The sequence below is a fragment of the Artibeus jamaicensis genome, unplaced genomic scaffold, assembly GCF_021234435.1.
Source record: "Artibeus jamaicensis isolate MK-2021 breed Jamaican fruit bat unplaced genomic scaffold, CSHL_Jam_final contig_519, whole genome shotgun sequence".
Lineage (NCBI taxonomy): Eukaryota > Metazoa > Chordata > Mammalia > Chiroptera > Phyllostomidae > Artibeus > Artibeus jamaicensis.
Window position 1 is genome coordinate 54122938 of NW_026521871.1, and position 15359 is coordinate 54138296.

A 15359-nucleotide genomic window follows, 5' to 3' on the forward strand; every position below is an offset into this window, starting at 1 on the left:
AAAACGAGGCAGGAGAGGCAGAGGTGACTTGGGAGCCTTCATCCTCCTCTGTCTCCCAAGACTTGGAGCCCTGAGGCAGGGCCCAGGCCACGTTTTCCTCACCCACTATCGGCTTCAGAGGTCCTGAAGTTGTCACGTCTGCACACGCACTCCCACCACCCTTACCCGTTCTCCGCTGGGGCCTGGCTGACCCGTCTCTCCTCGAGGGCCTGGCTGACCAGGGAAGCCGATGATACCAGGAGCGCCGGAAGGGCCAGAGGGGCCCAAGTCTCCCTGGAACACAGGTAGCAAAGGGAGGAGCGGTCCCAGAAGGACCCCTTCCCCCAGAATGACCTCTTCTCCCACCTGCCCACTGCCCCCGCCACAGGGGGTGGGGCAACGACTTACCTTTGGACCTGGAGGACCAATTGGCCCGGGGGGGCCCTGGACCCCAACTCCTGGGTCACCCTTCAAGGTAAAAGGGGTCAGATTAGGCTCATGGAGTCTCAGGACCATGACCCCCACCAGGGACCCTTTGGGGCACACATACCTTCTGACCCCTGAGTCCTGGAGCCCCTTTATGACCCTAAAAAGGGGAAAGTAAACAGCACATGAGAGGGTGAGAACATGCACCCAGAGTTTAGACATAGTCCCCAAAAGAGTCCCCGCTGAGCGCGGATGTGACTGTGAACACTGGGAGCTCAGGCATGTGACCAAGGACCGGCTCACAGGAGCTAGGAGGGGATCGAGAACTCATGAGGCACACAGAGAGGGACGCTCAGGCGTGACCACGGAACACGTGGCGCTCACACGTGAGAGCGGTCGAGTGGGATGTGAGCATAGATATGTGGGAGCTCAGACAGGAGCAGGAACTCAGACACGCCCCACCCACACACATCAGTTCAGACACAAGGAGCATAGACGGGGTGGGGGTAAGGGACAGCATAAACACGACCAAGAAGAGGCCAGAGACCAGGGAGATCAGACCAGGGGAGGAAGCAAAGGCTGAGGACAGGCACGCAAGCAAAGACGGGGCCCCGAGCCCTGGGGGGAGTGCTCCGGGAGCAGGGTCCGGAACGCAGGACCTTTAGCCAGGCTTGGTCAGGCAGGTGCAAGGCCCAGGAGCACTCCCTCTCATCACAACTGCGCTCCTCAACCCAGGCTCTGGCTTGCCCAAACCCGACTCACATCTTCCCCAGGGTCTCCAGGCTCCCCTGGACGGCCGGCTTCACCCTGCACAGAGAGGGTGCTAAGGGGGTCTGGCCACCCAACCTTTCCCCTCCCTGCCACGTGCTCAGGCCTGGGACCAGGCCTGCCTCACCTTCTCACCCCGAGGCCCTGGCAGTCCTCGGTCGCCTTTGGCTCCCTGTAGAGATGAGTCAGGAAGCAACGGGGTCAAGTGTGGGGCATGGTATGGAAGCTGAGGATCGTGAGTGGGGGTGGATGGACTATGCTGATAAAGGATCCACACTCACCGGCTCTCCCACCAGGTCTCCAGCAAGGGCTCCAGGGGCTCCCTGTGAGGAAGAGGGCTCAGCAGAGTTCCTGGGCCCCACCACTGGCCCCTCTCCCCAGGACCCCCCACACTTACCTTCTCTCCCTTCGCTCCAGGGGGCCCGACCACAGCCTGTGGGGAATGCCTAGTGAGTTACCTCGCCTCCTGCTGTCTCCCCCCACCCTGCTGTCCTGGGTGGGTGGTGCCATCCAGGCTGAGGTGAGGTCAAAAATCACCTGTCCAGGGGCCCCCATGGGTCCAGACTCTCCTTTAGGTCCGACAGGGCCGGGAAGACCTGGCGACCCCTGTGGTAGAGCAGTGTGAGGACCTGCCTCCACCACCTTCCCAGGCTGCCCAGCGCCAACCCCTCTTCCTCCTGCTCCTCCTCCTGCTCCTCCTTCTCCATCCTCCTCCTGCTCCTCTTCCTCCTCCTGCTCCTCCTTCTCCTCCAGTTCCTCCTCCTCCTCCTCCTGCTCCTCCTCCTTTTCCTGATCCCCCTCCTGCTTCTCCACCTGCTCCTCCTTCTCCTCCTTCTCCATCCTCCTCCTTCTCCTCCTCCTGCTCCCCTTCCTCCTGCTCCGCCAGAAGCCCCATCACAGGCCTGCAGCAAGCTCCCCTCAGAACACGCACCGGCACGCCAGGGGCTCCTCGCTCTCCGTCTTTGCCATTGGTACCATCACGACCTGGGGCTCCTGGCTTTCCCGTCTCCCCCTGAGAGGAAGGAACTCTGTCAGGGGCCTGCCTGCTGCCCCCTAACCCCTGGAGCTCAGGCCTGACCCTCAGGACTCACCACTTGTCCGGGCAAACCTGGTGCCCCCTGAGGACCCTGAGGGAGAGAAGTCACATGTGAGGGGGACACAGGAGAACCTGGGACAGGGACATGGTGTCCCTGCTAGGGCCACAGGGGACTTACTCACCACAAGGCCTGAAGAACCAGGAGGCCCAGGAAGTCCCACAGGTCCAGTTGGTCCAGGCAGGCCCTGGGGGAAAAAAGGTCAGCGGGGTTCCGACCCCACCTCCTCCCTGTGCCTCTGACCCATGACCTAGACCACTCACCCGTCCTGGTGGTCCTGTCTCTCCAGGCTCGCCCTGCCAAAAGCCCAGAGATCGCATGAGCCCAGAAAAGGACAGGTGGCCCATAAGCAGAGCCCCCAGAGCTGGGGAACCCTGGAGTTTAGCCTCAGGGCAGTGACATCGCAGGAGACTGGCAGATGTCACCCTGGTGCAGACCCAGCTTGAAGGAGCTGCCTCCTCCTTCCAGCCACACCCACACACAAACACCTCTACTCACCTTCAGGCCAGATGGTCCCTGGGGTCCCGCAGGGCCAGCAAGACCCTAGAGAAAAGTATCAAGGGCAGGGGACAGGGGGCAGAGTTATCCCCCTGGGCTCAGGGATTAACACAAACAAGGCCGGACTCGTCAGCTGGGGCGGACGCCTGCCCCACCCCCATCAGGCAGTGCTCTCTCTGTCACTCACCGGGGCACCCGGTGGTCCAGGGTCTCCATGGCTACCCTGTTGGAGAGAGTGTGGTGAGGAGCCAGTCGGGTGGTACCACTCCACCAGGGAAACTGAGGCAGTACTGCCCATCGTGGGGGTTGGGCACAGGATGGAGGCTTATGGGGTACTCACCACAGGGCCAGGGCTCCCCCTTGGACCTTGCAGACCCTGAGCAGAGAAGGGGGCTGCTGAGCCTCAACTGGGCATCACTCGGGCCTGTCCCCACCTCCTGGGAGACTTCCTGGGAGGCCCACTTCCCTGCTGTCCCCTCCACCAGGCACGAATCACCCCACACCCATGGGCTGCCCCTCATGGAGAGCATATGCAGGCCTGTGCACACGTACACACATGCACGCAGACGTCATGTACCCACACGCACAGGCGGACAGCAGCCTCACACCCTGGGGCTGAGCACTGGTGCCACCGCCCATGGCAGCCAGTGGCAGAGAGCAGCCACTCCACAGAACCCAGGTCAGGGTGTTCCCGCCAGCACTCACCGGCTTCCCTTCAGGCCCAGCCACACCTCGCTCTCCTGGTAGACCCTGGAGAGAAGAGGTTTCAGGCCACGCTGTGCTGTCCCCCATCCCACCAGTCCCAGGCACCGCAGACTCCAGCCCAGACAGCGCACATAAGGGCTGTGTGCCGGCCCGTGGCCTGCGGGTGGGGACTCACCGGGCCGCCGTCATGACCCCTCTTTCCAGGCTCTCCCTGGTCTCCCTTGATGCCTGGCCCGCCCTACAAGTGGAGCGTCATGCCTGAGCCCCGAGTCGCCGCCACACGGCCACATCCACCCCACCGCTGCAGGCTCCCGTAGAGGAAGGGGAACGTGGTGGGGTGGGAGGTCTCACCCTGTCTCCTTTGGGACCTCGTTCACCGTCACTGCCCGGCTCCCCCTGTGGGGATGACATGTCAAGCCGGGCCCTGGGGTCATGGCAGGAGGTGGCCCCCAGGTCGATCCCACTCACTGACCTTAGCGCCCTTGGGCCCTGGGGGTCCTTGTTTCTCGGGTAATCCAGGTCCTGGCTTGTCGATGGTCACCTATAAGCACAATGTCACAGGAGAGGGATGTGTCTGTTACAGAGGCATGGAGGGGTCATCCCAGATCACAGGGTCCCAGGGGGTCAGGGGGTCAGTGACACCACATGGAGTTTCTGGGACCTATGCTAATGGTGGCTTCCTAGTGACAGCGGTCACAGGCCTAGGGCAGGGCTGGGATGATCACCGTGGTGCTGGGGATGCCGGGGGGGCCGGGGGGTCCAGGGGCGCCATCTCTGCCCTGCAGAAAAGAGAAATGGGTGGCCGCCCAGCGCAGCCTCCAGGCCGTCCCGCCCGGAGCCGCGTGGCAACTCACCTGTTCTCCGCGTTCTCCCTTCTCTCCCCGTTCTCCCTGAAGTGCAAATAGAAGGGTGGGGGCCATGCTTGTGGGCAGCCCAGCCCCTCCTGGTCCCACTCCCCGGCCTCCCGGCCAGCGCCCAGGCTCACCCTTTCTCCTGGCCTTCCTGACTCTCCCACACCCCCAGCTGAGCCAGGGAGCCCAGGAATACCAGGCTTTCCAGGCTCCCCAGCGAGACCAGGAAGTCCAGGGGGACCCCTCTCCCCAAGGGCCAGACCAGGTGGCCCCTGAGGACCAGGGTCTCCACGTTCTCCCTTTGGCCCTCGGTCTCCGGAAAAGCCGACAGGCCCCTGGAACGGCAGAGAGTGGATACTGGTGGCTGTACAACCACACCCCCCACAGGTTATCCCGACTAAGCAGCCGGTACACACCTCCTTGCCTGGGGGGCCTGGCTCGCCAGGGTCCCCCTTGGAGCCACGCCAGTGTTCAGGCACGAGGCGGAAGCTGCCAGAGCTCTCATCCCACATCTCCGCGATCTTCCGCAAGGCAGACGTCTGAGTGGCAATGAGGGGTCAGGGGGCAGGGCCCGTTACTGTAGCCCCATGCTCCAGTGTGGGCCCCATGCCCCCACCAGTGCCCATACCCAGCGCCAAGCAACCTACCTTGATCCCCATATTCTCCAACAACCGCTCCACATTCTGGAAACACAAGCAGGTGAGGGGCTGCCCACTGAGGAGAAGCCCTATCCCTGCCCCACGCTGCCCGCAGAAATAGCGCCCATGCCTCTCCCCCAGGCCTTTTACCAGAGGACCCTTAGCCCTTGGTTGAGCAGGCTCAAGGCCACTGGAAGCCCCTCCCTGGCATGTCCCCATTACCCAGGTTCCCCTGAGTGTAGGCTACAGGAATCCTGATAGGACAGTTGGCTGAGCACCCAGGACAGAATATGTGGGACCTCATAGCAAGGGGCATAGAGAGGCCGTGCCTAGCGGCAGGCACATGAGAGTTGAGAGCAGGCCCAGGTTCGCTCACCGGCATGCTCCCCGGGTCTCCTCTCAGGCCGCGCTCCCCGGGGAGGCCCTGGACACAGCAAGAGACAAGCCGTTGGACCCAGCTTATGGGGGTGTGGGTGCGTGTGTGGGTGCTGTGGCTACCTAGGCACGGGAAAGTGAAGGGCCTCACCTGTTCGCCTTTGGATCCACTGTCCCCACGGTCACCCTGAGAACAAAGAATGATCAGGTGGAGGAGTGCCCCACCCCCGGTCAGCCCCTCACCACACCTCCAACCCAGCAGACACACACTCACCTTGGGGCCCGGACTTCCTGGAACACCAGGAAAACCCTGGGACGGGACGGAACACAAAGCGGTCACACAGGACCATGGCATTCTTCCTAGGAGGGCGTCTAGTGGGAATGCAGTGGCCCCTGTTGTTCCCAAGTCCTAAACTGACCCTGAACACTCACCTGGCCAGGAGGGCCCACCTGCCCGGGGAGGCCCGGGGGGCCTGGGAGTCCGGGGCTGCCAGGTGCTCCACGATCGCCCTTGGGGCCATCATGACCCTGTGGGGGATGCAGCCAGCATCAGGACCCTGAGACCCCAGAAAGCATGGAGCCATATATCACAGGGTCCGGGTCAGGGATTAGAGGTTTTAGAAGACTCCAGCACTCACCTCTCTCCCTGGGGCGCCCGAATCTCCCTTCTCTCCCTGTGGAAGACAAAGGTGCTTTAGACACGGCCCTGATCTGCCGCCAGAGCAAACTCCAAGTGGGGGCTTTACCTTTCTCCCGTCTTCTCCGGGGTCCCCGGGTTCTCCCTGCAGACAGAGGACTCACATCAGCCCAAACGTTCACCAGCACTCAGCTGCCAGACCGAGTCCTGGCTGCTGCCTGTGCTGTGCTGGTAGCTCCGAGACCCTGTGTGTCTGGGGACCTGGCCTGTGACCCTCTGCGTGCGATGCTGCATGCTGGAGGGTATGCCCATGTGGGTCTTCCTGCCTCCACACACAACTGCAGGCATCCTCCTGCCTCGGGCTCCCCACATGCACCCCCGCAGCTGCGCCCTCTGGGGGCGGTGAGTGTGGCCTACCCTGGGTCCGTGCAGCAATCAGCTCATGCACCTGTGCGAGGGTCTCAGCCTTCTGGCAGGAGACACTAGGTTGGTGTCTCCCAAACTGTGTCTGTACGTGGGTGGGCACAGGGTGGACACGTGTCTGCACATTCCTGGTGCCCTGAGAACTGTCTGTGTGACTTGTCTGCGGGTCTTGTGTATATCTTAGTATATGAGTGACTGTGGACACAAATGAATGTGTCAGTATGTCCTAGAATGTCCCGTGTCAGAGTCTCACTACATCCCTACACAAGTCCACATGCGGCCCCATGTCCGTGCCTTAGTGGCCGTCAGAGGATGAGTAGAGGTGTTTGTGTGTCAACGCTCCTCCCAGTGCCCCTGTGTGTGGCCCGAGCCCTGTGTCTGCACCCCAATCTGTGTCCATGGTGCTCCGCCTGTGCAGTGGCTGCGGGTTATCCTGGCACGTGCACACGTGCAGGCCCGGCGGAGCACAGGGCTGCACGCCCACTAGCCTCCCTGCGCAGCTGCCTGTGTGCGCATGCGGACAAGAGCTTCGGGGTGCGCCTGTGCATCCGCACTGGGCAGCAGGTGCCGGCGCGCCTCCACGCGCATCTGCGCATGTGCCCTCTGTGTCTGCGCATCTGCGCTGTGTGCCCATCTAGTGTTTCGTGGCGGTTTCCCTGTGTCTGCCCTGAACACTCACGTTTTTCCCACTCAGGCCTGGCTTGCCATCCTCGCCTGCCTTTCCCTGTGGGAAGAGGTCACTGGTCAGAGGTCAGACTTGGGGTGAGGGTGGTAAGGGGGCAAAAGGGCACCATGAAAGCCAAGTCTCACCGGTCCTCCAGGGGGGCCAGGGGGGCCAGGAGGTCCCTGTTCTCCTCGGAGGCCCGGAAGCCCCTGAAAAAAGTCTTTGCTGGGATTGACGGACCATGGAGATAGTTTCTGGGCCCACCCATGGACTGGGAAGACCCCGCTAAAATGCTCCTCCCATGTAGAGGTCCTCCGAACTGGGAGGTGCCATTGAGGTCCCTTAAGGCAGAGACCCCAAGGGTTACGGGGCTCCTTGCTGAAAACCAAGAGAAGGGCCCCCAGGGCAGGGAAGGTCAGAAAGCCAGACACTGCTGCAACCGGCCTTTGGAACTGAGACCCATCCCAGGGACAGGGCTGGACCCTGCCCCTGCCCCCCGCCCCTGCTTCGACTCTGGCCACCCGGCTGCAGTTTGTGCTGAACACCCAGGCTGCCCGCCCCCTAACATCTGCCCTTACTTACATCTCTCCCTGGGTCCCCGGCTTTGCCTGCAGTACCCTGAGGAGAGACCCAGAATCAGGGAGCCCACAGTAGCCAGGAGGGTCTGCCTGCTGTCAGGGCCACTAGCTCCTGGGAACCCAAGGCTGCAAGGCAGCAACCCCCCCACCCAGGCAAGGCTCCAGGAGAAGACACTGAGAACCCGTCTGGCTCCAGAGCCCATTAAGGCCAAGAAGCCCAGAGCCCCTTCACGCCTCACCCGTGTGAGGTGAAGGTCCCCGGAAGGAGCAAGGGCAGGGGCGTGGCCAGGCAGTGGCCACCCTGACTCACGTGCTGCCCAGGGGGGCCAGGGGCTCCTGGTTTCCCGTCCAGCCCGCTGCGGCCATCCAGGCCAGGGGGGCCCCGGTCACCCTGGGGAGAACCAAGTGGTGAGAGGCCCCCAAGGCTGAGATGAGCAGCAGTCAGAGGCCTCCGCTTCCTCTCACCTTTTCTCCTGCTGGGCCTCGGACACCTGGGTCCCCCTGGAGGGAACAAGGGCAGTGAGAGGTGAGGGCAAGATGGGGACGCAGGCTGGAGGGGCAAAGTGCGTCACTCACCTGTGGGCCTGGGGGCCCCCGAAGTCCATTGATGCCCTAAGGATGAGGAGCGACAAAATCAGAGCAGGCCCTCCCAGGCCCATGCCTCCCTGTAGGGCCAGCCACACTCACCCTCTCTCCAGGGGCTCCAGGAGGGCCGGGGTCACCCTTGGGTCCCTGAGGACCCTCCTGTCCACGGTCCCCAGGCTCTCCCTGTAGCAGAGACAAGCTGGCTAAGGGAGCAGCCCTCCAGCCCCAGGTGCGCCCAGGCAGAGTCTGTCATGGGGGCCCCGGGGGGCCTTCCTGTGCTCAGAGCTTCACTCCGCCCAAGACTCTGATACCTTCTCTCTGGCTCCAAGTCCCGAGTCCACCTGTGGAGGGAGTGAGAGTGAGAAGGGAGGTTTGATGAGGGGAAGGGGCCTGGGGAGGCCTGGTGGTGTCCAGAAGGGCTTCGGGGTCGGTGAAGACACCAGGGGCCATGGGGTTGGGCGGGGGGGAGATGGGGATAAGAGGCCACAGTGGGGGCCTGCAGGGGTAGCAGGGGGAGGTAACAGGGCACCAGACGCCACTGAATGCTTACCAGCCGTCCAGGGAGACCCTGGGAAAAGAAAGAATTGTCGTCAACAGCAGCCCTGAGGTCCCTGGGTGTGGCTCAGGCTTGTTCTCCCAGATTCCCGGCCGCGGCACCCTGACGCTGGCAGCCGGAAGGCCGGCCATGCCTGGAGGTAACCATCAGTCTCCCCACCGTGACTGCCTGGCCCCTTCCGTGGGTGCTAACTGAATGGAGCCTTGGAAACCTCCCTCCCTCCCAAGCCCGGGACACTGGCCCCACTCACCGGCTCCCCACGGTCACCCTTGGGTCCAGGTGTTCCAGGGCTGCCCTGCAGAAGGTCAGAAGGTCAGGGACACTGAACTGAGGCAGCAATTTTGAGGAGCTTTGGAAGCACCCTAAGGACTCACAGGAATCTGGGTGGCCTTTGGGGGTTGTGGTGGAGGGGACACAGGAATGAGGGTATAGCATTTTGGGGTTGGGGTGGCAGGATCAGGGGGGAAAACGGGACAGCTGGGGGGTTGGAGTTGAGGTTGGGGGTCAGAGGTCAGGGGTTAGGACTCACATTTCGCCCATCTTCTCCAGGATCTCCCTGGTCTCCCTTCTCACCCACAGGTCCCCGAGCTCCAGGTAACCCCTGGGGGGAGCAGCTGGTCTGAGCCAAGCCCTCCCAGCATTTTGATGGTTCCTCCATGACCCCCATGCTGTCCCAGGGTCCCCATTACCCCCAAAACGCCAGAGTTTCCCATCACAGCATGTAGGGTACCCCCACCTCCTGGCTCCCCCATTACCCTTTCTCTTCGCAGAGGTTCCTGCTACCTTCCAGCCCACTTTCTACAGGTTCTCCCCGCCCCCCACTTCTCCCTGCCAAGCCTCACCCGAAGGCCACGCTCGCCAGCTTTTCCAGGCAAACCTGGGTCACCCTGGTGATAGAAAGTCACATGGACCGGGTGAGTCAGGCTCAGACTAACTGAAGGACTGGGGACAGAGGAGGGCCTGGGCACCAGCTGAACAGGAGGCAGGGGGATGGACAGGATGACCCGGCGGAGCTCCCAGCCCAGGGATCACAGTTCAAAGGTAAAAGGTCAGAAACCACAGTGGGAGGCAGTCTCACCGGGAGGCCATCGGCACCTTTCTCTCCAACTTCACCCTGTGAGACATGAGCGTCAGCCCAGGTCCCAAGACGCCTGGTACTGTTTGGAATAGCCTTCTCCCCACCCCTGAAGACTCCCCCCACCCAGCCCTCTCACGTCTCGTCCTCGGGGGCCGACAGGTCCTGGGGGGCCGGGCCGCCCAGGGTCTCCCTTCTCTCCAGGAGGCCCTGAGTCACCCTGTGGAGGAGGCAAGGATGGGGCTGCATGTGGCAGCCAGTCCCGGAGGAAAGTAGCCCCAGGACAAGACCCAAGATCACAGTTACTCACAGGGGGTCCGACTCTTCCAGTGAGGCCAATGGGACCCTGCAGGGCATGGGGACAGGAGACAGGACTTAGTTGGGGCTCTCAGGCATGACCTTCCTTCTGTCACACTCCCCATCGCCACATTCACCTACCCGATTTCCAGGGTCTCCCTTGGGGCCGGGGTCTCCAGGAAGAGCCAAGCCAGGCGTGCCCTGTGGGTGGAAGGATCAGAAGCTGGGGTGGGGGCAGCCTTCACCTGCTCTCCCCGAACACTTCCCCTTCACTCACCGGCTCCCCTTTGGCTCCCGCAGCTCCTCTGGGCCCAGTGGGCCCTGCGTCTCCCTGGAGGTGACAAAGGCCGTCAGCGCCAGCCCCCAGCTCTAGGACCCCCGCCAAGCAACAATCAGGCCACAACCCTCATGACCTCCAGAGGCCTCCAGGCAGGCCCTGTGACCTTGACCTCAGCCATGCAACGGGCTCCCCTCGCTCTCCCCAGACATACCTTCTCTCCTTTGACCCCTGCACCAGCAGGCCCCTGAAAACAAACGGGGCAAACATGGCTTGTCCTGGCCTGGGGGTCTCAGTGCCGCAGCCCTGGGGCACTGTGTGGAGCTGGGAGTGACAGAGCCCGGTCCCTGCCCAGAGGCTGCAGAGTCACCGCTGGGAGCAGAGTCACCGCTGCTCAAGGGGCTGCACCCCCCCCCCATGCTGGGAGCCCCCCTGACTCACTGTGCCAGGGTCCCCGGGGCGGCCAGGCTCCCCCTGTGCAGAAAGGATGGAGGCAGAGATGGGACAGAGACCCACCTCAGAACCAAGGTCTCAGTGTCTCACCTGCCACAGTCCCTGCTATGGGGGGTGGGGGTGGGACACTGGCCCCCAGCCCATGACCCACCTTCTCTCCTCGGCGGCCAGTGGGTCCTGGTGGCCCCTGTGTGTGGAGAAAGTGTGAGCCCGGGAGAGGAGGAGCACGTGAGAGCCCCACCGCCGACCCCACGGCCGTCACAAACTCACTTCAGGGCCCTCTGCTCCAGGGTGCCCAGCGACTCCCGGTGGCCCCTGGGGGTGAGGAGCAGAAATGCTGACCAGGGGGCGGGAACAGGGGCTAGAGGCTGGGGTGTGGCTGAAGAGGGGTCAGGGGAGGTCCAGACATAGGTCTTGGTTGCTTCAGAGCAACCAAAGCCCACGTCGGAGGGAGTCGAGTTTGGTTCAGCGGGGTCAGAAGGCTGGAGGCAGATCCCTGGCGTCGGGGTTAGGGCTTGCGCAGGTCAGCACAGACTAGGAGCTCGTGAGGCGCAGTAAAGGCGCAGCGCCGGTGGGGGGTCAAAGATGAACCAGGAGGGGGCCCAGAGCCTGGTCAGCTGGCACTGGCTTTGTGGTCGGTGGGCTCACCTGGGGTCCGGCTAGGCCGGGGGATCCGCGTTGGCCCTGATGGAACAGAACGGCCGGAGCTGAGTCTGGCCCCACACCCCGACCCATGGGGCCCCGAGAGCGCCCCCAGGTGGCACTTACCTTCTCTCCAGTCTCACCCACAGCCCCTGGCAGTCCTCGGTCACCCTGATGGGCAAGAGACACCAAAGGGGTCTTGACCACGGAACCCCAGACAAGGTGTTTCACACTCTGACCACCCACCTCTGAAACTCCAACCTCTGACCTGGAGGAACCTGTCCCCCAACCCTCCCACCTGCCCTAACCCTGTAGGGTCCCTCGTGTCTCCCCGTCATACCACACCTCCTATAAAATGGCACTTACTTTGGGGCCAACGTCTCCAGGAGGCCCCCGCAGACCCTGGAAAAGGTTCAGAGCTTTCGGTTTGGGAATAGGGTGGAGCAGGAGGTTGACAGCAGAGGGTCAGGGCTGGAGCTGCAGCCACCCTGTGGCCCCACTCAGAAGCCCTGGCGCGACACTCACCCGCTCGCCCGGGGTCCCAGGCTGTCCTGGGAGGCCTGGTGCTCCATCCTCACAGTCACCCTGAAGGATAAACAGATGGGCAGAGGACCCTGTCCCCCAGCATCCGAGCCTCCAGCCCCAGAATTAAACACCAAAAGATGCGGTGTCCTACCTTTTCTCCTTTTTCCCCAGAGGGGCCAACTGGGCCTTGGGGGCCGGGGCTTCCAGGAAGACCCTAGGAGGAAGTGGGTAAAAATATGAGCCCCAGAGTAGGCAGCCCAGCACCCCCCATGGCCCCAGCAGAGCTCCCAGCTCCCCTGTCCACACCACAGGCACGGCCCTCAGGGTCTTACCGGCAGCCCGGGTTCCCCTGCAGCTGTGCCACCAGCACCTGGCCCCGGGGGGCCCTGGGAGAGAACGGCAGGCGGGTCAGGGGATGGCCAAGGGGAGGCGGACTCAGCCCACTGCACACCTCGTCCCTCACTTACCCGTTCCCCACGATCGCCTTTGTCCCCCTGGAAGACAGAGTGTGACATCGTGACCCAGGACCACATCTCTACTCCCCAAGTCACCAGCAGGAATGAGGGTCATGGGGTCCAGTTGGATTATGAAGGTCATGGAGGGACCGAGGGGTCATGGGGGGAGGGGTCAAGGATTCCCATGGGCTCAGAATGACCAGTAGGGTTTAAATGAAGTCACCATGTCACTGCATCACATGGAGGTCATGAGACCATGTGGGGGTCATGCTGTCACCTTCAGAGCTATTCCAGGAGGTCCTGGGGAACCACGGGGTCCTGGGTCCCCCAATGGGCCACGAGGTCCAGGAGGGCCCTGACGGAGGAGACAAAGTATGAAGAACGACCCCACCGCCCTACTCTGGCCCTGCCTCCGGTGATTCCCTGCCACACAGCACTTGCCTCCACATACCCTAAAACTTACCGGAGGTCCAGGGTCCCCTTTCTTGCCCGGAAGGCCTGGGCCCTCCCCATCAGTGACTGTCCCAGGCTCTCCCTGCAGGGACAGAGAGCAGCGGGCTGGATTCTGGCAGAGGGAGCCTCAAGGTGGGAGAAGCCCCAACGGTGTCCCGGCTATTCCTCATGATGCCACAGGCCCCGCAGGGTCTGGCCTGCCGCACCCCTGCTCCTCCCTACCCCTTTCACCTACCGGCTCCCCCTTTGGGCCTTGAGGTCCTCGCTCTCCCTGAGGACAAAGCAGAGCAACGGGTGATGCTTGGTCTCAGGTGAGTCCAAGGGAGGGCCCATATGGGCCAACAGCGCCCTGGCACCGCAGGTCCCCATTCCGGGAAGATGCTAGGAGAGCAGGGAAGGGCAGCAAACTCACCTGTTCTCCACGAAGGCCAGGCCCCCCGGGGGAGCCCTGTAAAGGAAAGCCAGAGTCAGGACAGTTGGACCACCCCTCCCACTCAAGCCAAGTGTTCCACCATGTGACCTACAAGGGCAAGGCTCACTCACCTTTGGGCCAGGTGGCCCAGGAATCCCAGGGAGGCCAGGGCTGCCTGGATCCCCATCCGTCCCAGGGCGGCCCTGAGAAAGCGAGTCGGTCAGGGCAGAAAGGGCCCTCCCTCAGTGTCCCCGGCTTGCTGCGGGGCCCGGACTGCTCTTCGTTGGAACCCCTCACCCCACAGGCCCCGCGTGCTGTCGGGGTGGAGCAGTGGGGCAGAGGAGCGGCTTGCTCAGAGCTGGATGGAGCCGAAGCCCAGGCCCAGGGGCAGCGACGAGGCAGAGGGCCTTCCTGCCCTGGGACCAGGGACTCCCCCAGGCTCTCTAGGGGGTGTTGAAAGTCCACGGGCCTCTCTGCGGCAGACACCCCCCCAAAGTCTCTGGTGGGCTTCATACTATCCAGCAAGGCTCCGAGGGACACCGGTGGTTCTAACTCTGCTCTGTCCAGTCTTCTAAAAACCCTCAGGAAATGTCAAGGAGCGTCTCAGGGGAACCTCAGTGGTCTCCACACTCACCCTGTCGCCCTTTGCAGCGTAACTCCCAGGGGGACCCTGGGGGCCAGGAGCACCGGTCCTGCCCTGAGAGGAGAGAGCAGGTAAGAAGGCTGCGTGCCAGTGAGGGCACAGAGGGCAGGTACGTGGGGGCGGCACTCACCGGGAGGCCGGGGGGGCCAGGAGGCCCATCTTGTCCTCTCGGGCCCTGCAAAGAGCGGCCAGTGAGACCTGTGCTGCTGGCCCCCGCCCCTGTCCCCCAACCCTCCTCTACCAGAGCTACTCACCCTCTCTCCGGGTTCACCCTTCTGGCCCTGGGCAAAGGCACGTCAGACAAGAGTCAGAGTGGATCACGCCAGGAGGCGTCCTGGCCCGCCGCCCAACCCCAGACACTTACCTCTGGACAGTGCACCGAGCAGGGCTGTGGCTGTGGCTGTGGCTGTGAGCACAGGGTCTCCTTGAGGGAGGCAGTTCTACCAAGAGCCCCCAGACCTCCTCTTCTTTATGACCTAGCTCCCCCGCCCCAGGGGCCCCTTCCAAACCTGGGTGGGCAAAGCGGCCTGACACAGGGCTGTTGCCAGACTACCGACGGCCTGGTCCAAGCTTGGGCCATCATTCACAGCGAAGAAGGTCTGAACGTGGTCCGTGCCAGGCACCAGGCGACGGAGCTGCTCTGGGTCAGCTCCCTTCAGGCCCAGGATCATCACTTTGAGCCCTAGGGAGGCCCGGCAGCCCGCATGACAACCCTGCTGGGGCCCGCGCTGTGCCAGACCCTCTCCCCAGCGGCCCTGTGCCTACCAGCAGCCTGGGCCTCTCGGACAGGGTTGGAAATGTCATCCCTCAAGGGCTCATCCACTAGCAGAACCATCACCCCTGGCACCTGCTGGCGGCGTCCAGGAGCATTTGGTGCCAACAGGTATCTGTGAGCTGTGACCATGGCTGTGCCTGGGAGGAAGGATGTGTCAGAACCCGGGGCGCCAAGTTCCCAGAGGGGAAGCCCCCAGAGTCCACGTCCACTGCAGTCCATACCCAGGTTGTTCCCGCTTGGGTCCACATAGGGGATGTTATGGATCTTCTGCAGGATGACGCCAAGGTCATGGGAGCCATTTAGCGGGAACAGTGGGGAGGGCCGGTAACTGTAGGAGAGGAGGCCAACCTGTGGGGGGACACAGCATGGGGAGGATGACCAAGCAGGGATGGGGGACACAGGGCCTGGGGGGAGGCTAAACCTGACCTATTAGGGGTCAGCAGTGATGGTGGGATAGGGGGCCAGGCAGCATGTGAGGGGATCTGGACCCTGGGGAAGGGCTGGGAGAGAGCCTGGACCGGCGGTGGGCTGGGGAAACTGTAGCTGGTGTGGAGGCTCGGGTGGGGGTGGCTGGG

General features: G+C 63.1%; 1 protein-coding gene across 1 annotated transcript in view; it reads right to left on the minus strand.

Moving 5' to 3' along the window:
- Positions 1 to 15359, minus strand: part of COL7A1 (collagen type VII alpha 1 chain) — a 29992-nt gene that overhangs the window by 6513 nt on the left and 8120 nt on the right. Inside the window, exons 25-94 of the mRNA XM_037128578.2 lie at positions 15006 to 15132; positions 14775 to 14921; positions 14519 to 14691; positions 14374 to 14415; positions 14264 to 14290; positions 14140 to 14184; positions 14001 to 14063; positions 13498 to 13569; positions 13367 to 13402; positions 13190 to 13225; positions 12965 to 13036; positions 12779 to 12856; positions 12514 to 12540; positions 12379 to 12432; positions 12198 to 12260; positions 12047 to 12106; positions 11888 to 11923; positions 11648 to 11692; positions 11528 to 11563; positions 11150 to 11194; positions 11031 to 11066; positions 10868 to 10900; positions 10641 to 10673; positions 10427 to 10480; positions 10291 to 10350; positions 10163 to 10198; positions 9992 to 10072; positions 9856 to 9891; positions 9620 to 9664; positions 9307 to 9378; positions 9028 to 9072; positions 8772 to 8789; positions 8533 to 8562; positions 8324 to 8404; positions 8213 to 8248; positions 8102 to 8137; positions 7947 to 8027; positions 7641 to 7676; positions 7205 to 7267; positions 7074 to 7118; positions 6081 to 6116; positions 5973 to 6008; positions 5767 to 5862; positions 5609 to 5644; positions 5486 to 5521; positions 5336 to 5383; positions 4969 to 5004; positions 4738 to 4860; positions 4456 to 4656; positions 4325 to 4360; positions 4196 to 4249; positions 3943 to 4011; positions 3822 to 3866; positions 3646 to 3708; positions 3471 to 3515; positions 3106 to 3141; positions 2953 to 2988; positions 2766 to 2810; positions 2531 to 2563; positions 2392 to 2454; positions 2265 to 2300; positions 2105 to 2185; positions 1711 to 1779; positions 1571 to 1606; positions 1455 to 1496; positions 1301 to 1345; positions 1168 to 1212; positions 530 to 565; positions 388 to 447; positions 166 to 273 (exon numbers count right to left, since the gene is read on the minus strand). Coding sequence (XP_036984473.2) covers positions 166 to 273; positions 388 to 447; positions 530 to 565; positions 1168 to 1212; positions 1301 to 1345; positions 1455 to 1496; positions 1571 to 1606; positions 1711 to 1779; positions 2105 to 2185; positions 2265 to 2300; positions 2392 to 2454; positions 2531 to 2563; positions 2766 to 2810; positions 2953 to 2988; positions 3106 to 3141; positions 3471 to 3515; positions 3646 to 3708; positions 3822 to 3866; positions 3943 to 4011; positions 4196 to 4249; positions 4325 to 4360; positions 4456 to 4656; positions 4738 to 4860; positions 4969 to 5004; positions 5336 to 5383; positions 5486 to 5521; positions 5609 to 5644; positions 5767 to 5862; positions 5973 to 6008; positions 6081 to 6116; positions 7074 to 7118; positions 7205 to 7267; positions 7641 to 7676; positions 7947 to 8027; positions 8102 to 8137; positions 8213 to 8248; positions 8324 to 8404; positions 8533 to 8562; positions 8772 to 8789; positions 9028 to 9072; positions 9307 to 9378; positions 9620 to 9664; positions 9856 to 9891; positions 9992 to 10072; positions 10163 to 10198; positions 10291 to 10350; positions 10427 to 10480; positions 10641 to 10673; positions 10868 to 10900; positions 11031 to 11066; positions 11150 to 11194; positions 11528 to 11563; positions 11648 to 11692; positions 11888 to 11923; positions 12047 to 12106; positions 12198 to 12260; positions 12379 to 12432; positions 12514 to 12540; positions 12779 to 12856; positions 12965 to 13036; positions 13190 to 13225; positions 13367 to 13402; positions 13498 to 13569; positions 14001 to 14063; positions 14140 to 14184; positions 14264 to 14290; positions 14374 to 14415; positions 14519 to 14691; positions 14775 to 14921; positions 15006 to 15132 — 3972 coding nt within the window. The remainder of the gene's footprint in view (positions 1 to 165; positions 274 to 387; positions 448 to 529; positions 566 to 1167; positions 1213 to 1300; positions 1346 to 1454; positions 1497 to 1570; positions 1607 to 1710; positions 1780 to 2104; positions 2186 to 2264; positions 2301 to 2391; positions 2455 to 2530; positions 2564 to 2765; positions 2811 to 2952; positions 2989 to 3105; positions 3142 to 3470; positions 3516 to 3645; positions 3709 to 3821; positions 3867 to 3942; positions 4012 to 4195; positions 4250 to 4324; positions 4361 to 4455; positions 4657 to 4737; positions 4861 to 4968; positions 5005 to 5335; positions 5384 to 5485; positions 5522 to 5608; positions 5645 to 5766; positions 5863 to 5972; positions 6009 to 6080; positions 6117 to 7073; positions 7119 to 7204; positions 7268 to 7640; positions 7677 to 7946; positions 8028 to 8101; positions 8138 to 8212; positions 8249 to 8323; positions 8405 to 8532; positions 8563 to 8771; positions 8790 to 9027; positions 9073 to 9306; positions 9379 to 9619; positions 9665 to 9855; positions 9892 to 9991; positions 10073 to 10162; positions 10199 to 10290; positions 10351 to 10426; positions 10481 to 10640; positions 10674 to 10867; positions 10901 to 11030; positions 11067 to 11149; positions 11195 to 11527; positions 11564 to 11647; positions 11693 to 11887; positions 11924 to 12046; positions 12107 to 12197; positions 12261 to 12378; positions 12433 to 12513; positions 12541 to 12778; positions 12857 to 12964; positions 13037 to 13189; positions 13226 to 13366; positions 13403 to 13497; positions 13570 to 14000; positions 14064 to 14139; positions 14185 to 14263; positions 14291 to 14373; positions 14416 to 14518; positions 14692 to 14774; positions 14922 to 15005; positions 15133 to 15359) is intronic.